Raw genomic sequence first — 23,868 nt, 5'->3', positions numbered from 1 at the left:
TAAAATACTTAGTAAATCAGTTTGCATAAGCAGTCATTCACCAAGAGTTTTTAAATTATCATTTAATTTTTCTTCTGCAATAAGTTATTCTATAATCCATTTCTTTCAACACATTTCCTCCTTTCAACATATACTCATAGTTATAGTAATTCTGGAGAAGAATAATTGTAACAAACAGATAGACGACTTTGACGTTAATGTTTTATTATGTCAAATTGTATCAATAACAATGTGACATCTGAACACAGTACTGTCAAAACAATAAAAGATATTGTCTAACGTGAATTTTTTTGTTGAAATAAGTATACAATCTAAAATTGACTACAAGAAATAATGAAAAGAGCTTCAAACCATGTATCACAAAATTCATCTAAAAGACGACGCTCCAACTCTAAGGACAGACACATTACAGATCGTTATGAAATAAAAAAACCAACACAAACAGAATGTTTCGATAGGGAATTTAGTTTTTTGGACTACAAACGAGACATTAATAAAATTTTTACTTATAGCAATGACACCAACACCGTTACAAATAATTTGGATGACTTCTGGGTGTTTGTTAAAAAATATGAATCTACATTGAAAAAAGCTGGTAAACCTATCTTTCCTAATGAAGACAATTCTTCCAGAGATATAGAGAGTACATTAAAATTTTCAAAATTTAATTGCATTAATTTTAATACTAACATAAAATTTATGGATAGAGTGTGTGATGAAAAGGGGAGAAAGAAACTTGACAAAAATGTGTTTGAAGCATTTTTGAACGTTGTGTCAATATACTTGGATTTTAAAAATAAAGAGAAACTTGAAAAGTTGAAAAAGTTAAGGCAAACACAAAGAGACCTGCCAGTAGCTAAATACAGGTTGGATATGTTAAAATTATTTAGTGATCCACAACGTAAAAAAGGTTTCCTTAATAATATTTTTTACCCATTCCATAAATGATTAAAAGAAATATACCTGAAAATTATCCAGGTACATATAAAATTACACATGCACACTCATACACACTCATATAGTGTGTAAGAAATTTCCACCTATGTACACTACAATGCATGCACTAAATTTATAAAGCTTGCAAAGCAAGTAGGCTGCTTGTTACTAAACCAAATGTAATGCAACCTTTGGAACAAATGTGGACTAGGGTGGGGGCCTCAATACCTACCTACCCTCATCCCCATGTATATTCCACAATTTTAATATTTTTAATGTGTATAGCTATAGCAGATAATGAAAGAATGAAAAGTTCACATTTCACTATCCTACTTGTATTTTTCAGAAATGAAATACAAGAAGCAGTAAAAAATGAGAAGGTAGTTATTATTGCTGGTGACACTGGTTGTGGGAAGTCAACTCAGGTACCGCAGTATCTACATGATGCTGGCTTTCAAAATATTGGTAACTGGTTTTGATATATAACTCCTGTTAATAATATCACAATTATTTGTTGCGTCATGCAAAAACATTCACTATTTAAAAAAAAGTTGTATAAGAGTAAATATTTGTAGGCTGTGATAATATTATTTAGTTTACTATAATGATGATATAGAAATGAAACACGTAACTTATTCTGGACTCTAGACAAGTAGTTTATGTAATGTTTGTGAAAAAGCATTTTGTGTAATGAATGATGAAATGAATGACTAAGATAGGTTGCTTATTACTGTTAGACTTATTAACTGAAAATGAGATGTAAATTTATAATTAATGTTAATATTGTTTATTCCTTTTTGTTTTAACTAAAAATTATAAGATGTCCTTATAACCAAACTATACAATTGAATTTGACTACTAAAATTATGAAATTCACATACAATATATAATAGTAAACAAGTTTGCTTGATGTTATATGCTTACAAAAATCCTGGTAGTATAATATCAATAGCAGCTTATCTATGTCTAGCCTATGGAGGTACTTAATATGATGTAAAAAAAAATTAAAACTATTTGATTGTGTGTATAAATGAAAAAATATTTTTTACAGCATGCACTCAACCAAGAAGAATTGCCTGTGTGTCATTATCAAAAAGAGTTGCATATGAAACTCTAACACAGTTTGAGAGCAAAGTTGGATACCAAATAAGATTTGAAAAGAGCAAGTCTGCTGATACTAAGATATGTTTTATTACCGAAGGATTGCTGCTAAGACAGGTTTTAATATATTTTTTATGCTGCAGTAAAAAATCTATGTAAGGTATCAATATTCCTATGGTATTTGGTATATAATAGTCAAAATTATGTGTTTAATAACTACCCTAAATTAATAATTAATGTTCACAAGAAACCATTTACAATGACCACTTGTGTAAGTTATGAAAAAAAATTAATAGAAACTTGAATCAGAATGAGCTTCTCCATAAAAACAACCATTAATTTAAACATACAAGGGTTTTAAAGTTACCTTGTCCTGAGAAGAGTCTCAGTCAGGGATTTTTTGTCAATTTTACAATAATTGTGTATTGTAACAATTATTACCGCTTTGGTACCATTTTAAAAATATTCATGCTGTAATATGTATTACTTATTCTTAAGTTTCTGTTTAATAACATTATAAGTTAATTTATGATAATTCGGAGGAAGACATTCATTAAATAAATGTTTGTGAACAAATATTAACTTTATTTAAACATTTCAGATTTCTTCGGAAAATGTTCCAAATTATGATGTTATCATATTAGATGAAATTCACGAGAGACATCTTATGGGTGACTTTCTTCTTGGAGTACTCAAGTGCCTTGTACACACTCGTAATGATATTAAATTAGTGCTCATGTCGGCCACAATCAATATTAAATTGTTTGAAGATTATTTTTCCTCTGAGTCTGCAGTTGTTATACAAGTGAGTATTAAATATTTATAACAATAACAAACGTACTAGATTTTTTTTATTTGATCCTCAACTTAAAATATACACATGTGTTACTTTGTTCAAAATGATTAGATTTCATTTTATACGTTATTAAGAATATTTCTAGGAGAAATTTATAGATGGCACCACTAGGCCGTTATATCGCGCTAATACGAGTCACCAAAAGTTATCGGCTCTTAAAGTTTTAATAAATCAATCAGTTTCAAGTTTAAATGTGTGTGTTCTTTTCACGTACCTAAGCGTCAACTAGATCGACCAAATTATTTTAGAAAAAAAATGTGTAATTTCTAAAATTAGTGGACAAAATGTATTTCAGCTGTTCAGTCACTGCTGTAAATAGGCCTCTTTAATAGATATACAATAGTACAAGTTGGAAGCGATCTGCATCTAGCGTCTTTCAAATACCTTTACAAGGTCGTCCGTCCTCTTTGTGGGTGGACATCCTACGCTACGCTTACCGAACTTTGATCTCCATTTCAAAACCTCAAGACAATTAATGTATAAAATATTTAAATTATTGATTTTCGAATTTCACAAACGTTGATTTTGGTAGACGCCATAATACCATATTTTCTCTATATCAAATTATGAAGTAGAGAATGTTCTTTAAAAATATAATTTAAATCATAGTCATGTCGACAAACATCACACATTAATGTCGCTGTTTACTACCTTAGATAAGTTCGTTTGTATTAGAACTGGCTTTTTGAATACTTTTCGCAACATATCTATAATAAATTTAGACAGTTTTGACCACCTCTGCTGTTCACATTGGCTGAATTTTAAAAATGACATCTGAATATTTTTAATGAAAGTTTTATTAAACTGTCGTTGTAAGAATGAAACATTAATAGAAAGACCATCTTCAAAATCTACTTAGGATCCCGTTAATGTCTTTGAAAATGTTTTTGGTAAATACCTAGTTCTGTTTCATCATATTTTTTCTAAAAAACTACTAGATGGCGTTAGCCAATAGGTAGACGTAATTCTGGTTTACCGACGTTTTGTACTCTTTTAAATATCTCAAAAAATTAATAATTGCATATCGCAAAAATTGCGTTTCTGCCTCCCTGGACCTAGAAGAGCAGCCTACCATCGTCTGCAGTTTTTTTTTTAATCTCTTCACCAATTTCAATTTTGTAAATTTTACACTTGGCTCTTTTAGATGCCAAATTATAATATGTGCAAGCTTGTTATCAGCAAACTTGTAGGTTACTTTAGTGTAAGTATTTATTGTTATATAATAGATAGAAAATTAATAGAACCTCGGATTTCAACTACAAGTGGTGAGTCTTGTTGTAACTAAATTATTAAATAAAAAGTTTCGTATCATAACGACTTGTATTATTTTATCATTTAAAATGTTGAGTGCATAGACAGTGGGGACAGTTAGTATCACATTGTTTAGTTTATAATCCGGTTAATGAGTTGTTTCAGCCCATAGACGCCTACTGCACGACATAGGCCTCCGAGATATATACCATCGAAGTGTGATATTATAGTACGCAGAGGACACTGATGGCCATCCTCTGGAATATTGTTAGTGAGCAGTGGCAATCCTATATAATTAATGCAAAAAATATAAGTAAAAATATAAAGAAAAAACAGGGCCATAAATAAAGTCGGCTGAATCAAAAATTTTGCCGTTGTAGTCTCTAGGAAATAGTCGAAGCTTAATGAGTAGTATCAATTATTACCAGTAATTTGTTTTGGTTAATGTTAAATATATTTGTTAATTATTACAGGTTCCTGGAAGATTATATCCAATAGATTTACATTACAAACCAATTTTAATTGATGAAAAACCAACTAGAGATGACCGGCTCGATCCTCAACCTTATGTTCAAATTATGCAGTTAATTGACAGCAAATATCCGTGTAAGTAATATTACTACCATATGTATCTGTAACTTAAATATTACCTTTTCTTTTTTGAGCTCTGACAATCTTAAAATTGACAGCTATAAAAAAGAGACATGATATTTAATTGCATATTCACCTAGCATAATTGTTAAGATAACCGTATAAGGAGGCGGCTTCAATGAGTTCATCATCATCATTATTATCATTTAAGCTATAGAACGTCCTCTTAAAAACATAGCTGTGTACCAGAAAACATGGACTTCTAGAGGTCGTTATTTTTTTTTCTGTGATAGAATGTTTTTACAAGTTGTTTAATAAACTATTGTATTGGAATAATAATATAGTTAAAGTAATTTTTATGTTACAGGTGACGAAAGAGGCGACCTCTTGATATTTATGTCCGGGGTCCAGGAAATCACCTCCATATGTGATGCAGCGCAACAATACGCAGATAAAACTAAGAAATGGATTGTACTACCCCTTCATAGTGGTCTATCTCTTATTGAACAGGATAAGGTAAGTCTTTAGGTGTTTCAACAAATAAATAAAATTGTGTGTCTTTTTGTAATATTGAGATAACCGCTTTTTACTACATGCTTTGAAGATAAACGGTACATATATCAAAATAACATTTTATTAATTTTTTGTCTGCCTGTCTGTTTGGTCCGGCTAATTTGTGAATGTTTCGGCAGTTAGCCGATGTAATATGAAGAAACAAGTGTAATATGAAGTAAAAGTGGCCTAACTTTTATTTTAGAAAAATTCTTAAACGAAAAAGAATAATTAAACTAAATACCTTTTTTTATTTCCATGCGGTCGAAGTCGCGGGTACAGTTAGTCTTAATATAAACTTTAATTTTAATATATTTGCTACGTTTCGATGAAGAAAGACGATTATGTGAACAAAAATTATAATTATTTATCATTATATGCTTGATAAAAATTTAAAGAAGGAATCTTTGTTTTGTATATTTTAATTGTACTTAATAGTAGTATCGCTGTAATGCTTTAGGTAGTTAGATGTTCCTAAAAAGCGGTTCAGTTGTTTCGATTTTATTATAAGTTCTAACCATCACAACAGACTTCGTGCTGTAAAAAATTCAATCTTTATCAACATGTAAGTGACATGTCTGATAGATGACCACCGCAAGCCATAGGTCACCCCCAAAATTAATAAAAGTGCAAATATAATGTGTTTCAATGTGTTTAAAATAATATATATATTTTTTAAAAAAATATTAAATTAAAATAATATCTTTAAATAAATTTAATGTGTTTAAAATAAAATGTGTTTCAAAGTGATCAAGTTTCCTTGATTTATTATCTTATAAATAAAATAACGATTTAATAAGACTTGAGTATGTGCTTTTTTGATCTTGAATTTCTCTTATTAATCTTGATTTGAAATTTTTTATGGTACTTACATGATATTTTTTGTTTAATTGAAAGTGGAAATTTAATTAATACGTTGCAATTTCAGGTTTTTGACTACCCTCCGGAAGGCGTTAGGAAGTGTATCGTTTCAACCAATATAGCTGAAACGTCTGTGACGATAGATGGAATTAGATTCGTCGTTGATTCAGGCAAAGTATGTAATTTTTTTGGTCTAATGTATGACATATATATATACGCACTAATAAGTCCATCGTCGACTAGCTCAAGATGGACCAGGTTCACTATAATATGCCCAACGAGTCTTAAATTATTTTTGCTACATCACAAGCATACAACTCCGGCATACTATCGGTTGTTGGTAAAACAGAAGTTAAAAGACATTATGGGTCATTTACTCGTTGGACTGTTGATCAGTCAAATAAATAGCAGGACTTTTCTTTTTATCCTGAGGAAAGCAGGGAACAGGTTAGTATGGAAAGAGCTTGTCATCGATTCCTTCAACGCGTTTCCGGATGGAAATTTCTTTTAGAAATAGAGAAACGGCAGAGATTATATTATATATGCATCCCATTTTTTGTTATAAAAAACAGTCATTTCCACGATATCAATATCAATATCAGAATAATCATGTCCAGTAGTAGTCCACGTTTCCTTTATCTTTATCTTCCATTATACCAATCTACAAACTACCATTTCTTTCTGGATCTTTCTTATTAAAGGTCTCACCCTAATTTGTAGTTATTTTAGAAGTTGCATCATTTATACGGAAGTTGATAAACATACCTTAGATTTAAAGTCATTAAAAATCATGGAAACGGCAATGTGATCTTCGGATCCTGTGGATCCGAATGACTGAGATCCATGTTTCGTAATGTTGGTAAAATAAATTTAGTAGAAAATTTAAATTTGGAACGTATGTTTTTATTTTTACACGTTCCAGTTTCTAAATGGCCTAGTAGTAGGTTTGCCAATATGTTTTTACCAAAAAAATGTAATCAAGCTTTTCTGGTATAAACTGTGATAAAATGTTTATTAGATTTATTGTTATTAGGATTATTATACCTATTTTTTATTATATTAAATGTAAGATGAATTATTATTAGGTTAAAGAAATGAGTTACGATTCGTCGACAAAAATGCAACGACTCAAGGAGTTTTGGATATCGCAAGCGAGTGCTGATCAAAGGAAAGGAAGAGCCGGTAGAACGGGTGAGTAAGCTAAGTAAATCCGCCTTTCAATTTGGCACGTTGGTAATAATCACGTAGCATATATTGATCTTTTATTAAAATAATCAATATTTTACTGAATATGGTACATTCGTGTTGGCGTTACCGCGTTAAAATATAATGTTTTAAAACGAGTTATTGAAGGATGAATACGTATGTTGTAAATACCTGATTGTTAAAAGTAATTATTGAGACTACGAAATTCTTATAATTGATATAATTCTTACAATTGAGTTCTATTATGACTAAACTAGTTGCGGCTCCAGAAGTCAATTGAAAATCCGTTTGGCGTGCTTCGCTGCGCCAAGAGTTAATTAGTCAATTGACTGTCCGTTCGAGATAAAAAAAATTATGTAGCCTCGTTTTGAGGTGTCTCGTTCAACCCTTATCATAGCTGGATAGTGTCTTTATTTAATTTGTAATTTTACAAATAATTTTAATAAATTTCATAATGAAATTTACTCATTCTAAACGTCTTTCATACTTTCCTCTAATTTCTTTTACAGTATCTTTAATTGCTTACTATACTTTCCTTCCATATACAGAGCTCTAGAATTATACGTTTATTATTTTTATTATTTGTATGACACTTCATGTATTCTTATATTATTATAGTTTTACCGCACTTAATTTACATTTCTAATATTCACAGTTAATTTTATGTTATTTTTGTCGTTTTTCATTTATCTATTTTTATTGCTTGTTATTGTTATTCCTATAACCCTTTGGCAAAACTACAAAAAGGTCCAGTGATATTCCCCTCACTAGTGAAGCAATATTCTCCTTCTTTTTCTCTCTGCTGTGACTGTTATTCTGCTCTTATCGCGCCAAATACCAGACGAGATTATTATTTTGTGCTCTTTACAAATATAAGTATGTTGAACAGATATTTCTATGTAGCAATAAAAACACTGTTCGTTAATATTAAATAAATTTCCTTGTAGGTCCGGGTGTCTGTTACCGTATTTATTCCGAGCAACAGTACTCGGATATGGAGCCATTCAGCGCGCCCGAAGTGAGCAGGGTGCCATTGGCGTCGCTCCTGCTGATGATGAGCTCGCTGGGAGTGAACGATGTCCGACGCTTCCCATTCCTCGATACGCCGCCCGAGCAGGCTATTGAAAATGCCCTTCTAGAATTAAAACAGCACGTGAGTTTTACCTATTTATTATTCTTCAAGGTCTGATGTTTCAAATGTATATTTTGAGCAAATTGAAATGCTGTACACACATGTTTACTCAATATCTGGTTTACAAACACTTGGGTGAATTTATGTATTAGAATCTAAACTTTTTTTCACGCCAGATACGCCATTAGTCAAAAGGGAATATAAATATTTTTATTTATTGCATAGTTTACAAAAAGTTAGTGATTCTCAATTTAAATCTTTGTAATAAATTGATAAATAAAAAAAGGATATGCTCGGGACTTCTCTACGATATCTAATCAGGTATGAGGTGATCCCTAGAACAGTGCAAGCAATTCTAGTGGAATGGCTCACAAAACAAATGGCCGAAGAGGCCCCTTACGGTTCTGAATTGGAAACTACGGAGGTACATTAGTAATCGCAGCGAAGGACGTCCACCCATAAGGTCGATACACAATTCTGTTAAGATCGTCGAAAGGCATTGGTCGTGCTGGAAACCCACGGAGGAAATCTATATCCAGCAGTGGAATGATGATAAAATGTCTAACTCATATATATATATATATATATATATATATATATATATATATATATATATATATATATATATATATATATCATATATATGCACCGCCCGCCAGCCAGCTGATAAATGCGCGTGCGGCCAACAATGCCAAACACAACTACCACCGTTAATCTACTCTACACGTGTTTCACCCCTCCACGGGGCATCCTCATCCTCAGGAGATGTTACACCGACTAGTGCCAAACACCGAGTCATTGTCTCGGGCTAGCGGGCGTTAACTTCATTGCACAACTGCTGTTGCAAAGCGGAAGTAGCTATATATTAGTTCCTTTTATAGATGATAATATGCTTTCGAATCATTTTTCAGTTCAATTACTCATTTAATAGTTCATTCAATCGTTCGTTCATTTGACTATTTATGAATTGATTGATTTATTCACAAAATATTATTGCTATTTCAGGGGGCATTGTCTTCAAATGAAAAATTAACGTTACTTGGTACGACTTTGGCAAATTTGCCAGTGGAAGTGTCGCTGGCGAAGGCGCTAGTGATAGGTAGCGCAACTCTGCCGCCTCACAAACGGGACTCTGCCCTCGCTCTTACTGCGGCTTTAGGGATTAAATCAATATTTACAACCAGAGCTCACAGGGACTTTGAATGCGAGGTAAGTTTAACTTACATGACGTTTCTCCTAATTACGATATAGGATGTTATGAAAATACTTCCTTGGACGAATAACGTCTAACTAATGGGATAAATTAAAACCCATCTGTGGCTTTGACAGTGTTGTCTCCTGAATTGTATAAGCGTTCTGATCTTTTAAAGATCGAAATTGTCTTATATTGATAGTTTGTTATAATCACCATAATGTTAGTAATGTAGACAAAGCTAACATCGTTTGTTTAAAAACACTATTTTTACGACATATTAGATTTTTCGGTAATCATTACCGCGTTAGTATTAAAATTCACTACTTTAAAAAGTACACGGATATCAATGGAACATCTGTTTGTTGCAAAATTTGTATCAATATATGATAGATATTTTTACACTTGATCAGAATGCGAGGAAACCAGAAGAGTCTGACCATGGCGACCCGATCACCCTTCTGTCCCTTTACTGCGCGTGGCTGAGCGTGAAGGCAGAGGGGCGCGGTGGTCGCGACTGGTGTCGTCGTAGAGGCATAGAAGAGCAGCGCTTCTATGAGCTCACCAAGTTAGCTGCACAGCTGCGTGGCTTGTTACAGGTTAGTGTTATAAGTGCTATTGACCTCGTGATATAAGCTCCGCATGATATCTTAGACGTTTAAATTATTTTCAGAGCATTTTATATTATGGTATTTTATTACGAGACAGTGCAGTAATTAATTCTTAATTTATTTAAAAAATATATTTTTCGGAAATTTTTATAAATTAAGTAGAAATCTATGAGCGACGTTTTCAAAGAAATTGGTATTCTGACGGTTGCGTCTATTTGACATATATTTTTTATAACATATTGTTAATTGGTAAAAATTCAAATACTTATTTTAAGATAAAACTAAACTCGTAACGCCTAAATTTTGTCTTGAAAAAATTAACAAATCCTTCACGGGTCTTGGTGTACCTATATACAACTTCTTCTCAACGTATCATCGTTCCGAGCCAGTGAAAGCTTACTTGATGATATCATCGGTGACCTTTTTTAATTGAAGATTCCAAACACATTGTTACTGTTGAAGTTTTTGCTGCGAGCCATTTTGTCTTTGTTAATCGGTATTAAGTCCCCTGAGACAGGAGGTCTGAGCCAAAATTTTGTTTCTGGGTAATCGTATCACAGTTACAACGAAGACGTTTGCTTGATACCACATCATACCCGGTAAGTGTATAGTGTTGTGACTGTAGTGTGGGGTAAGTGATGCGTCACGAGAGCTACTCGGCGATCGCCTGTGACATGGGCCGACCCTGAACGCGGGGTGGGCGGACGTGGCCACCAGTGTCATGAGTATTTGTGTGAGATTCAAAAGCGCATTTAAATGTCTACCTGAATAAAGATATTTTAAAAAAATAATTCACCATTTTGTGATCTGTTTAAGGACAACAACTTAATGGATGGTCCAGAACCGGAGAACATGTCATCGGCTGAACGAGCAATGCGACACGGACAACTGAAGCAACTGAAAGATATGCGGAGGTTATTATATATTTTGTACATATACTGTATATGTTGGCATATCGTGAAAATATATGGCAACACTTTTATAAATTTATCATGATGGCGACAAATGACAAGGGGTATTTAACGTAATAACTTAGCAAATATATATATATACGAGGGTCAAACTGAAAGTTCTTAGAAAATCAAAAACTAAGCATTCTAGCAAGTTATTAGTTTTATTATAACTTTTCAAAATAGTGTCCATTTACATCAATACATCGCTGCATTCGATGGAACCATTGAGAAAAGCACCTTGCCCACTCGGCCTAAGGGGTCTCTTCGACGGCGTTTTGAAACGCAGGCACTGCTTCTTCGGCGTCCATAAAATGTTTTCCTCGAAGTTTTTCTTTTATTTTCGGGAATAAATAAAAATCGCAGGGTGCGAGGTCGGGGCTATACGGCGGGTGACCCAGTAATTCCACGTCTGAGGTCGCCAAATAGTCGATCGTTTGCCTGGCGGTGTGCGACGAGGCATTGTCGTGATGAAGGAGGATCCTGCTGCGAGGTCGTTTCTCTCGAACTTTTTCCAAGACAAGTGGCAAAAAGTTGTTAGTGTACCACTCTGCATTAACCGTTTTCTGATCCTCTAAGACAACTGTCGCGTAATGACCTGTCTTTCCGAAGAACGAGGCCACCATCTTTTTTCCAACACTTCGACCTCTCTTCACTTTAGTTGGCAACTCTTCGGAAGGAAACACCCACTGAGCAGACTGTCTTTTGGTTTCCGGATCATAACAGTAAATCCAGCTTTCGACACCCGTTAGTATGTCGAACACAGCATTTGAGTCACCTCCGTTAAATTTTTGGATCATTTCTCGGCACCAATCAACACGGCGGAGTTTTTGAGCCTCGGTCAAATTATGCGGTATCCAGCGGGCACAAAGCTTCCTGACCGCTAAATGTTCATGGAGGATTTTGTGCACTTGACTCATACCTATGCCTAGACTTGTCCGAATCTGCTGATAGGTCACTCTTTTGTCAGTCTCTATCATACGCCGCACAACACTGATATTGTCTTCAGTCGTCGCTGTAGAAGGCCGTCCCTCACGCAAATCATCGGTGAGATTAGTTCGACCACGTTTGAATTCATTAAACCAGTTGTAAACTGTGGCACGAGATGGGGCTTCATCGTAAAAAGCCAATCGAAGTCTATCATAACTTTCTTGTTGACTTATATGACATCGAAAGTCATAAAAAATCATTGCACGAAAATTTTCTCGGCTTAAATTCATTCTGACGTGCACAGACAATTTTCAATTTGCTGCCAAATCGTAAAACAAATGACAAATGAATGAAATGTATACTCAATATTATTGGTAAAGAGTTCTATTTTCAAAATTTAAACTTATTTTTTTAATATAATGCTTTTAAGTTGCCAGTTCTAAAAACTTTTAGTTTGGCCCTCGTATATATATAAATATATATATATATATATATATATATATATATATATATATATATATATATATATATATATATATATATATATATATTATAGTGCCCACGTGTTATATGAAGGCATGGAATTGAGTCTGACCCCAGCAGTTGTAAGGACTGAAACTTGCGAACGTAGGTCGCGAGTTCAATTCCCTGGATACAATATTTTATAATTATTCGCCAATCCATCTGCCAAGAGTGTTGATTATGGTATATACCCCCATTGATATCTTTAGGGGAGGCTTTTGCCTTGTAGTATTCGCGCAGAGGAAACTGCTACCCATCATTTGGAAACTTGTATATGACTTGTGATAGTCCCACATAAATAATACACATTGTGTGCATTCTATAAGATTGTATCCCAGGAATCGAACTAGCGACCTACTATCGCAAGTCCCAGTTCTCAACATCTAGGCTACCACTGCTCGTCATCGTACGTTGATGTATATTTATTTTATTCTTACATGAAATGTTAAATATATTCAAAACTAAGGTGAAACAAAAATAACCTTATGTTATATTAGATATTTAGATGCTTATTTACCTAATGGACCAGCTTATTATAGAAAGCGCTTTTCTATCAAATAGTCATGTTACCCATAACTAACTATACCTGCCCGTGTGCAGATGGACTTCTAGAACATTCTTGTTAATTTATACACGAGTAACTATCTATAGCCGTTTTAATATTAAAGGAATGTTACTACCAAATTTCAAGTCTCCAAAAATACTCAGTAACTTCTTCAAGAGTTACTCAATTAGTTACCCTTCAAGTGTTAGTACATGTTTATATATAGATGGTAATTTTTTTTATATATATTTGTTGGAACTAGTTTCGGTCAGTGTCGATAGATGGCTAGTTTCCGCGCATAAACACAAATAATAGAGACACCACACGATAGAATCAAAACATTAACAACAACAAATCGACAGCGACATTATAAAAATATTTACAGACAATATAAGCAAAAAGCGGCTGAAGAATCGAAGCGGAGAAAGAGACTCAAAGTGGACTCGTGGGAGATAGTAGAGGACAAGCCCGAGGATGACAAGGTGTTGGACATACGCGACATTGAATTTCGCATGACGAACGATGCTCAGAGGATCCGGGCTTTGATATCTGGTTCCAGCGCTTCCAGCGGCCGTGATCTAATAATGCTAAAGGTAATAATATTGCTGCAACTACCTTCCAGCTGTTGGTTTTAAGAATGTCGGAAGTCGCTCGATGCCGGCCACTTTTAATCGGATTTCCAGCTGTGGATATTGTCATAATTTACATCTTTGCTTATTGATTCAAAAAATTCTTGTACTGAAATACAAATACTGAAGACCTACGTGATGAATATAGTCAATTGATGTATTTAAAAATTAGTAAGTATTTAAAATATAGTATTGTCATCTATACCAAATATTTCGATGTTTCAGATGGTATTATGCAGAGCACTGTATCCCCAAGTTGCAATAGCGGACGAGTTCAATCATTGCAAGGTGAAATACTTTTATTTTATACGTTTAATTATTAAAATAATCTTATCGGTAAATAGCAATTTGACAAGTTTAATTTATATTAAATATAAAATGAAATCAATTCGCTTTTCGAGCTTCTGTCGATAAATATGGAAATAAAAATATTAAGAAATGTTATATAAGGAAGTTACAGGAACATAATACGACTTCAAAATCTTAACGCTATCAAAATATATGCAATTCAAAGACAAGAAATAGATCAAAATGTTTTATTTATTATGTGTAGATTTAATTGCCTTATTCTTTCTCTTTTCGGCTGCTAGACAACTACTACATGGCATAGGCCTCCCTCACTGCATAATGACTGCTATCATCTAATGGGGGGCCTACATACGCCCCCTCTTTACTCTTCACTTGTTTGTTTACAGTCATAATAAAATTAGAGTGGATATATACACAAACATACATTATGTGTAAAAAGTAACACATGATAACTAAATAAGTCTTATTTTTGAACTGTTTTTTTTTTTATCAGGAGCAATATTCGACTAAATTTTTTTGCTCACATTTTTGCATGTTAGTATTTATTAAGTCTGATGAACTTTTTAATAATTTAATCTTTTACTCACCGTTTTTTTTTTTGACAAATGTCAAAAACAAATTGATATTCAATCATTGGTAAACATGATATAGGAAAATAAACAAGAACTAAAAATAAAGATAAGTTAAAAGTAAAGTAAAGTTTGCATTTATTCAGGCTTCATTAAATTATCATGCAATAAATTTATGAAGTTCGTTTAATAAAAAATTTAAAGGTTCTTGTTATAGTGGAAAAGAATTTTTATTATGATAGTAATGCTATGAATTAAATAAATTGTGAATGTGGTCACATGAAGAAACCCGTCTGAGTTTGCCGTGGACTTTACGGATACCAGAGAGCATTAGGAAAACATCTCTTCAGGTTAAAGGACGATATAAGGGAATTCAATCTGATTCTTGTTTCTATCAAATTGAGTTCTGGCATTCTTCCCATAACACACGAGTGACCACTATAAACTGAGTGATAATTAGTATAATTATTATATAAATCCCACTGCAAGGTATAGGCCTCTTGAAAATCCTTATATATTTATTGAAATATATTTTTTGTCTAAACTATTGTTTATTAATTTGATATTTAAATATCTTGTGAAGAATGGTGACAAATGCTAAGTTTCTAATATATATATATACGATGTATAACTCTTCATAGGGGATATGATAATGTTAGTGTAATAAATGTAAAATGTATTTTTTGCAGTCTGTTTCAGAGCAACTTTATCACACGTGGAGCAAACCTTTTGTCTATCTTCATCCGACATCGTATTTCGGGAGGAACCCTAGAGTTGTACAGCTGTGTGAAGCTGATATAAATGAGGAGACGCCGCCGGGATACAAGAGTAAACTGGCCCTATCCGCACGACATCAGTTACTCTGCTACTTGTGAGTTAGCTGGATTATTAATAAATATATTACATATACTTGGTCTTGCCATACATATTGCTATAGTTAAAAATCAATAAAACATTACTTTTGAATTTGGAATTAGTAATCTTTTTATATGATTGTTCATTATATTTTCTGATTTTTGCGTTCTGTCCTTAACTAATTTCATCTATATTTTTCTTGCTAATTTTGTTACATGTCAAGGTCTACCACCTTTTCTTTTTCATACCTTTTGTTTTTTAAATAATAGATGGACCTTAAAATGATCCATTGTAGGAGGTGAACAACAACACTCAAAATCATTTAGTTTTTTAGGGATAGTAAATATAAATAAATAAAAACATTGAATTTGGTCCTTGTTTATAGGTTAGATTAGAATTGATTGTGTATGTGCTTGGTACACGTTTATTTATTAATTTATTATCATTTGTCACATTTACAAAGCATTAGAAAATTTATAAAGATGAATGAGATATTGTTTCTTACATTTGGTTTTTTAAATTCAGATCGCTGTTGGAAACCACGAAGCCGTACATTGTGAACTCGATGCGAATGCCGGCCGCGCAAACGCTGCTGCTTCTCTCTCATTCCATCGACACCAACATGGGCTTTACCAGGTAAAGACTGTGACTGAATGACACAGTTTTGGTCTAATGGGCCAAGACTAGGGTTTAAGATGGAAGGTAGTGCTTAGGCAGTCGCTTCTTTAGGGGACGGCCGCCCGGTCATTAACCGCTAACAGCTTGGGCGAATCGAGGTTGAATCCGGATCCCTCCTTGACTCGCCTGTGGTCCACGCTGCCGTCCCAAGCCGCATACACAACATCAACACTACACAGCTCTGTTAGGGTAGAGCGGTTTACCATGTGTGAACGTCTTCGTGCAAAAGTAACGCGTCCGTCTAACTTTTGTTATATTTTTATGTTCACGGACCCTTCTGCTCTGTGACTTCTTCCGATGAAGCTGTAAAATCACTCGGGCTAATAGCATCAGCAATAAATCAATCGAGAACGCAGTCACTTTTGGCGCCACTGTTAGGATAAAAGCGCACTCAATAAAAGAGGTTATCTATCACGCAAACCTAACTCAGAATAGTGGATGAGGCAATGATTTTTCGTTTAGATATTTAGTTAAGTTTTTTCCAGTTTCTTATTTTCATAATATTTATATACACAATTCATGTAGAAACTTTTGATCGTAAAATATATTAAATTTGTGACGGATAAATACTTGCATTGGTCAATCAGCAACATTAATATACGACGCCTGAATTTCTATTCTTTTTTTCTATAAGAATCTTTTAGAAAGTATTGAGAATCTTTAAATAAAGATAAATGAAAACATTGGTTAAGTTCTCAACTTATGACGTGACTAGGGGAAATCGGTATTCATTTTTATTTATATTTGTAACTGAGTTGAATTGGAGGTAACCTGTCATGAATTTGCTGATACGTACTAGGTGTTGGCAACGAAGTACTAACTGTAATCTCCTTAGATCACTTATCATTAATCCTCACAAAACTATTTTTTTTTGATCTAGGGTATTTCCGCTACTTTTTCTGTAGACTCGTTGCGTATTATATCTTCATGAGCACGCTCATATTTATATTTTGAGTTATTCTAACCTTCGGAGACTTAGATTCACTACATTATTCTTCAAGGTCTTGGCAGTATGTTCCACCACATTTAACGATTCTTATATATAGGTTTCTTATGTAACATTCTATATATCCGTGTAATTGTAATTTTATAGGTTGGTATGTGATTCGTGGTTGCTGTTGGAATTCCCCTACCCGGAGACAGGGTTGAATCTCTTGCTGAAGGCGGCGAAGCTTCGACAGCGTTGGGACGCGCTGATTAACCAAAGACTTACGGGTATTTTTGAAAATTATTACATATCAGAGAATTTTTTACTAAGTTAATTTTTAAAAAAACTTAACCTAGTAAATATATGATGAAAAAAGCTTTAAAAAACATGATTTTGTGACAAAAATACATCTGCCGTTTAAAACGCGGCGGCTCTGTATGCTCGTTTGAAGAATGAGTCGATTTACTTGCACGCGAGTGTATATACATAACAGAAATAGACACTTAAGAGTTTTGCAAATATTACTAACATAAAATCGGAAAAAACAACACAATTCCACATTGTTGTAAATTTCTTATATTTAACTAACAGAAAAACAATATCTTTGTAGATCAACGCGACAACTCATTTTTACCACCCATAAGTCATTATTTACACCTGCATATAAAATTTACTCGTATACCCTTAATAATAAATATTTAACTATCAAGCGATTTTACAACGTGTTTACGTTGACATTCCTATTTAAAAATCACTTTTTGTTACAAATTTTATCTTTTTCTTAAGACTAAGAGACTTTGTTTTTGAGACAGAAACAGTTAAAGCGAGCGTGAGGCGGCGGACTACTTAACAAAGAAGATAGTTAAGTAAAAGACTTGGGATGCTTAATTTTAATCTCTTTACAGTAACTACTCCCCATAGTCTCCTATGATTAAGGAGCACGTCTCAATTTTACATGTTTTTTTAACTTTATTTTACTCTTTATATAGTATACCTTTAGTTTAGGCTTTTTAAGCAATGAAAAATGTTCTACTATCATGTTGTTGTTCTTGTTAGTGGAGCCTCAAAATAATGTCTGGATAAAATTAAAAAAAAATCGATTATAACTAAGAATGTGAAAGCTTGTTGCATTTTTGGATTGGAACAATAAATAAAGTTTTATTATTATTAATCTGTTTATAGTAAAGAGTTTCTTTTTTAGTATAATCCACATATGTAAGTCGTAGGAATATTACTGTTACTAATGTGCTAATTACGTCTTAATTAGTGTATATTTTTTACAAGGGTCCTGTTATTGGGGGCCTATCGTACTTCCTCTGTTCTGGATACACTGAAATAACGGTTACAATAATAATTTATGGGCAAAATGTCTTCCTTTCATCTAAATGTCATCGATTCATTCCTTTTTGTTCGTCACAATTTCTTGTATTTCTTTCATACCTCACCTCAATTAGGTCGCCATCCCTCAAAGAATAACTACAGATAATAATAATAATAATAAAGCCCTTTATTACGAAATTAGTATTTACAAAATAATCTATTGCTACACATTTTAAAACTAAATTTATTTTTAAAGTATGTCTCTAATTTCTGTGTGCCTGTTGGCATAGGCCTCCTCCAAAAACTTCCATTGACTTCTGTCGTTTGCAACCCTTCTCCATTTTACACCCGCAGTCAGTTTTAAATCATCTTCCCATCTTATTTTTTGTCTTCCTCGATTTCTTTTTCCGTCTCTCGGGTACCACTCTTTTATGGCCTTGCTCCATTTCCCATTCTTGTCACGAATCATGTGATCGGTCCATCGCCACCTTTGCAGGTCTATTCTTTTTAATATATCCGTCAGTTTAGTTTTCGATCTTACAATGGTATTTCTGATCCGATCTTGTCTTCGTATGCCTGTCATACTTCGCTCCATTGCTCTTTGACATATGGCTAGTTTTTCCCTGAGTAATTTGATTAATGACCAAGTTTCGCATCCATAAGTTAGACAAGGTAGTATGCATGTGTTAAAGGTTTTTCTTTTTATTGCCATTCCAAGGTCTTTAGACTTCATTATTTCCTTTAGGGCCCAGTACTTTCTCCATCCCACAGCTATCCTCAGATTTATCTCTTTTGTATTTTGTTCCTCGGTAGAGATAACCTGCCCTAGGTATATGTATTCTTTAACATATTCGAGGTATTCATGTCCAATTTTTATGTTCCTCTGTAAACCATAATGTTATACAATTTATATAATTGAATTTATTTATTCCAGATGCAAGCCCCAATAAGTCGGTAGAGTCGGAGCTACAAAAGTCGAAACAAATTTCAAAATCGACACACGAGGAGTTACAATACGAGCTGTCTTGTGACATCAGCTCTTACGTGAACTGCGAGGTCGTTTATACAATCAAAAGGCTGTTACCCGGCGACTTGAAGGTTCTGTACCACGGCGGCGACGACGCTCACCCGACTGTCGAACCTAATCCCTTCCAACAAGGCTTTGAATGCCGTGCGAATGAAAAAAAAGGAGGGATATATGTAACAGACAATATCGTTTATAACTGGTAAGCTGCAATATTACATAATTGTACTTGATATATCAATAAAGTAATGATCACTCCCATTTATGTTACTTGTGTGAGGTACTACTGACATTGATACAATTTATACGCTACAAGAGAGAGCTCTTATGATATGTATATGAAAGGAAATATAAACAGTCATATTAAGGTTTGCCTTAAAAATAAAGAAAAGCTTGTTATACCTTTCTCAAGCCTTCTTAAAATTTGTAACCTTTGTGGAAAATTTCGTATTACAACATATTTCCATGTTATAAATTTAAGAAGTTCATTAAGTAGAAACGTGTAAAAAATTGCGATCAGTGATGGATTTTTAAGTGATGAAGCATGGTCAACTAAGGTCGCAGACGTAGCTCTTGGAATTGCTCATCTGATGTGGCAGTGGGCATATCGCTCGTGCAGCTGATGGTGATCATGTTGCGGTAGTCGCGAAATAAGTAGGAGGCCCAGAAGTCGCTGAATGCGGGCAACATAAGACTAACCATCATGACGATCTTCGGGCTAGGCCTATGTCTAGCAGTGAGCGTCTATCGGCTGAAAAGAAAAACTAGAAGCATATGAACTATTATTATATTAAGGATATTGATAAAATGCCACAAAAAAAACTTAAGTGACTTTGTTGTAAAATATTCTTAGTTTTTTTTAATGACTCCTGCTATTGGGGGCCTTTCGTTCTCTCCTATCTTGTTATTGGACAGGGAACTTAACAATTTTTAATTTATTATGTCACATACTTCTTTTTACTTCTTTACTCCTCTTTCAGTATTCTTAAGAACATTCATTCGGTCTTCTAACATACTACACATGGTCTTACATTCCATTTTTAGTTTCCTCCTTTTATTTACCTTTCATCCTTCAGCACACTTCTCAAATATCACTAGTATTAGGTTTCTTATCATTCTTTATCACAATTTATTTAATGATTTAACTATTTTTACTAATTAAATTTGTACATATCATCACAGTTGGTGTTTATATTCTAAGATTAGCGCGTTTGAAACCTCGAAGTTTAAAGTTGAATAATGCAATAATTGAGCTTTTCTGACATTCTTACAGCGTATATAAGTAGCCACGTTAAATTCAAAGTTCCCAAAATGGTCCAAGAGGACCTCCAGAGGTCCACAGACTTGGCGGGATCTACGAATGCAAAATAATGGGGTTTTTTAATTCATCAGCAGGGTTCCTCAAAAACATATATATGTTTTTGATAGTGAAGAACTAAAATGTTGACTTGATTTCACCTATTAATATAGGCAGATAATATTTTATGAACCTTGGACACTGTTACTTGTTTAAATTTTCGTGTTCTTCATTCAGTAATGTAGATACTTAATGCTAATTTTTTATCGAGTTTTGGCAATATAGCTGCAAGTAGTTCAATATATCAAGATAAATAATAGGTCTATTAGGAAAAAGTCTAGAAACCTTCGCTGTAAATGATCTTAAGGTAATATAACATGATATTGTAGGACATAGGTCATTGAGTAAATGTTTGTCGAACGTAAAAGAAACACTGTATTCAATATTGCTACTCGGTTGTTGCTAATCGATTTGGTTCTTAGTTCTCTTCTGGCTTGTTCCTACACTTAGTTGTTCTTTGCTTCTCTTGCTTCATCCGGCTTCTTTATTTTGCTGCTATATTTATACATATTGCGCAGTACAACTCGTGGGCGAGTGAACCCGCACAGGTCTGTTTATATACGGTGCGAGCGAGACGGCACTAGTAATTATTGTTTGACGTGCTATTGGTTGATTGGGCGATCCTCGTAATATGAACTGTAATTTGTTGTAAGTATTGAACATAATGATTATACTGACTCTTTCTCTATTATATCTTTTTCCAGTGTTGTCGACACGGACTGGAGTTACCAGAGTTATCAAGAAACATACGAACTCCCCTGGACCTGTCCGGATTGCGAGATATCTTTGTGTCTGTCGCCACTGGAACGGCTGCAGCATAAGCAATTCATGTGCTCTTCAAAAACTGAGGAGAAACAAATCAAAGACACTAAGCCGCCGCGCGATAATAGGCCTAATGTTAAAGAGTATAAATGTGATAATTGTAATGAGGTATTCTTTATGACGCCCGTTGAAATACTTAAACATAAGAAGAGCTGTAAAAGTAAATAAATATTTATTAAAAACTCTCGTCTTTTATATCATTGTTTTATCGGTAGAACGTTCACTGCTGAACTCGGCCCTTCCTTATAGATTTCTAATAAGACCACTTGAAGGCGTCCTGCATTCAGTTACCTTCACCTTGGGTAGACGTTTTGACGTCCATACTGCAGTTGCAGGTGCTGTCATTTTCAGAACCTTAAGGCCCCAGTTGCCACCTGTTCTTCATACTATGTGGCTTGCTTGTCCGACAGGATATGTCGGACAAGCAAGCCAAGCTTACTTTCTTTTGTTTACGTATCCTCTCATTCCTAAATCAATCTTGCAGAGAACGGGTGTCTTCTGTTTTATATAATGAGTAATAAACTTTATTGCATAAGAGTCGATAACGCCAGGGCGTTTCAAAGATGGATAACAACACCTTCAGAAATGTAAAAGCGTCCGACAAGAATGGATATAAAGACTCAAGTTATCCTAAAGTTGTAGTGTGTTAGCTAATTATGGAAAGCACTTTCGAATAAATCTTAAGATGCTAGTGATAAGTGTAACTAGACCATATTGTGCGAGTGAGACGACAAACAACGTCTACACTTACACAAAACAAAAGTAGTTAATTTATTTCTCTTTTTATGTACGTATTAATTTTTCTATTTGTAACTCTTTAAAGTCTCTTCTATATCTTTTTAACGATTGAATATCTCATCTCTGGATACTACACTATCTTCTCACCAACATTTACTATATATGTTAGTAAGAAAAAACGTTATAATATTTACAAATTAAATTATTTTAATAATATATGTTAAGAAAAACCTTTTTTCGTATTTAAATTATCGTTTAAGCCCACAAACGTTCACTGCAATGATTCGACCTTACAACCGCAGCGTGGTATTATGATAAAAAGAAGACGTTGCTGTCTATCCTCTGGAAACCTCTTTACCTCTAAAGAACGGAATGCATGGTTAATTAAACCCCTATTTAAAAAGCAATGGTTTCAGAAATAATAAATAGTGTAGTTATAATATATAGGAACAGCGTTTTCTCAATCCGGATTACTACATACTAAAATTGATTATTGTTTACTTTCTGTCCTTGCAGACTTTGTACTACCAGAAGTTATTAGCTTGTCACATTACAATAGAAAACTAAATTATTATTCTATATTTTAAAGTGACCACAAGGAATAAGATGTAAAAAAAAATGAGCTATACACCTTTAAAGCTTTTACACCTATAATCAATCACCCTGTGTATTAAACTAGCGCAAATCATCTATCGGTAACCTAGACGTGGATTATTCCATTACTTAGTACATCAAAAAATTGGTCCAATTCACCCAATCAGGGCATAGAGAATCTTCGATTTGGATTCAAATTCGAATATAATTTCACAGAAGTGGCAGAAAAAACGAGCATAGCTTCTATTGTTAACTAGATTTTTATAGCACTATATAAGGATTCTTCTTGATAATATTATTTATAAATTAAGACCCATTACATTCGAGAATGAATAATATCAGCCAAAGTAAAAGTAAATTGCAATTTAGATACATATAGATACAACCTCCAACAATACCGACTCGCAAGCAATTTATTTCCTAACGTACTATTACGAAGAAATCGAATCGCGCTTCTGAACGAGCGGCCGAGTCACGAGTGTCCGTGCCATTGCGCTAATAAAATTAAAAAGTTAAGATAAAGCGCGCGAAAACAATTCCAAGATGGCGTGAACGATATTGCACTGGCAATGTTTCTGCTGATTTATCTTTGGCTAGTTTTGCAAGTAAACATAGTATTTCAACATTGCTTTGGTAATTTTCTTATTATGCAATTAGAGGGATCTTTACCCGCTTTACTACAATAAAAAAAAACTTGGTATATTTTTCTTATATACAGTGTGATTGGTCATAGGAATAAAACCTTTAGAGAGATGTATGTATAAGCTATTTTATATTCTATTTCCAATCACACTGTATAAAGTGATTACT

At 33.5% G+C, this 23,868-nt stretch overlaps 1 protein-coding gene across 1 annotated transcript; it reads left to right on the top strand.

Annotated features, from left to right (window-relative positions):
• The first annotated feature begins 256 nt into the window (after nucleotides 1-256).
• LOC137923200 (probable ATP-dependent RNA helicase DHX34) lies at nucleotides 257-21,894 on the top strand. The gene is made up of 19 exons (XM_068766377.1): nucleotides 257-866; nucleotides 1,283-1,401; nucleotides 1,988-2,154; nucleotides 2,639-2,842; nucleotides 4,618-4,750; nucleotides 5,103-5,251; nucleotides 6,216-6,323; nucleotides 7,234-7,339; nucleotides 8,302-8,507; nucleotides 9,492-9,695; nucleotides 10,092-10,277; nucleotides 11,106-11,203; nucleotides 13,621-13,828; nucleotides 14,090-14,152; nucleotides 15,432-15,613; nucleotides 16,123-16,233; nucleotides 17,369-17,490; nucleotides 19,458-19,749; nucleotides 21,609-21,894. Exons 1-19 carry the CDS (start codon nucleotides 334-336, stop codon nucleotides 21,892-21,894), a joined length of 3,477 nt encoding a protein of 1,158 aa, XP_068622478.1. The 5' UTR covers nucleotides 257-333.
• The last annotated feature ends 1,974 nt before the right edge of the window (nucleotides 21,895-23,868 follow it).

The sequence above is a fragment of the Battus philenor genome, unplaced genomic scaffold, assembly GCF_028537555.1.
Source record: "Battus philenor isolate CCGP_79_NKW_IND1 unplaced genomic scaffold, ilBatPhil1.0.hap1 SCAF_21, whole genome shotgun sequence".
In the NCBI taxonomy this organism is placed as follows: Eukaryota; Metazoa; Arthropoda; class Insecta; order Lepidoptera; family Papilionidae; genus Battus; species Battus philenor.
The sequence above is the reverse complement of the archived record's forward strand: the minus strand, read 5'-3'. Positions and strand labels throughout refer to the sequence as shown.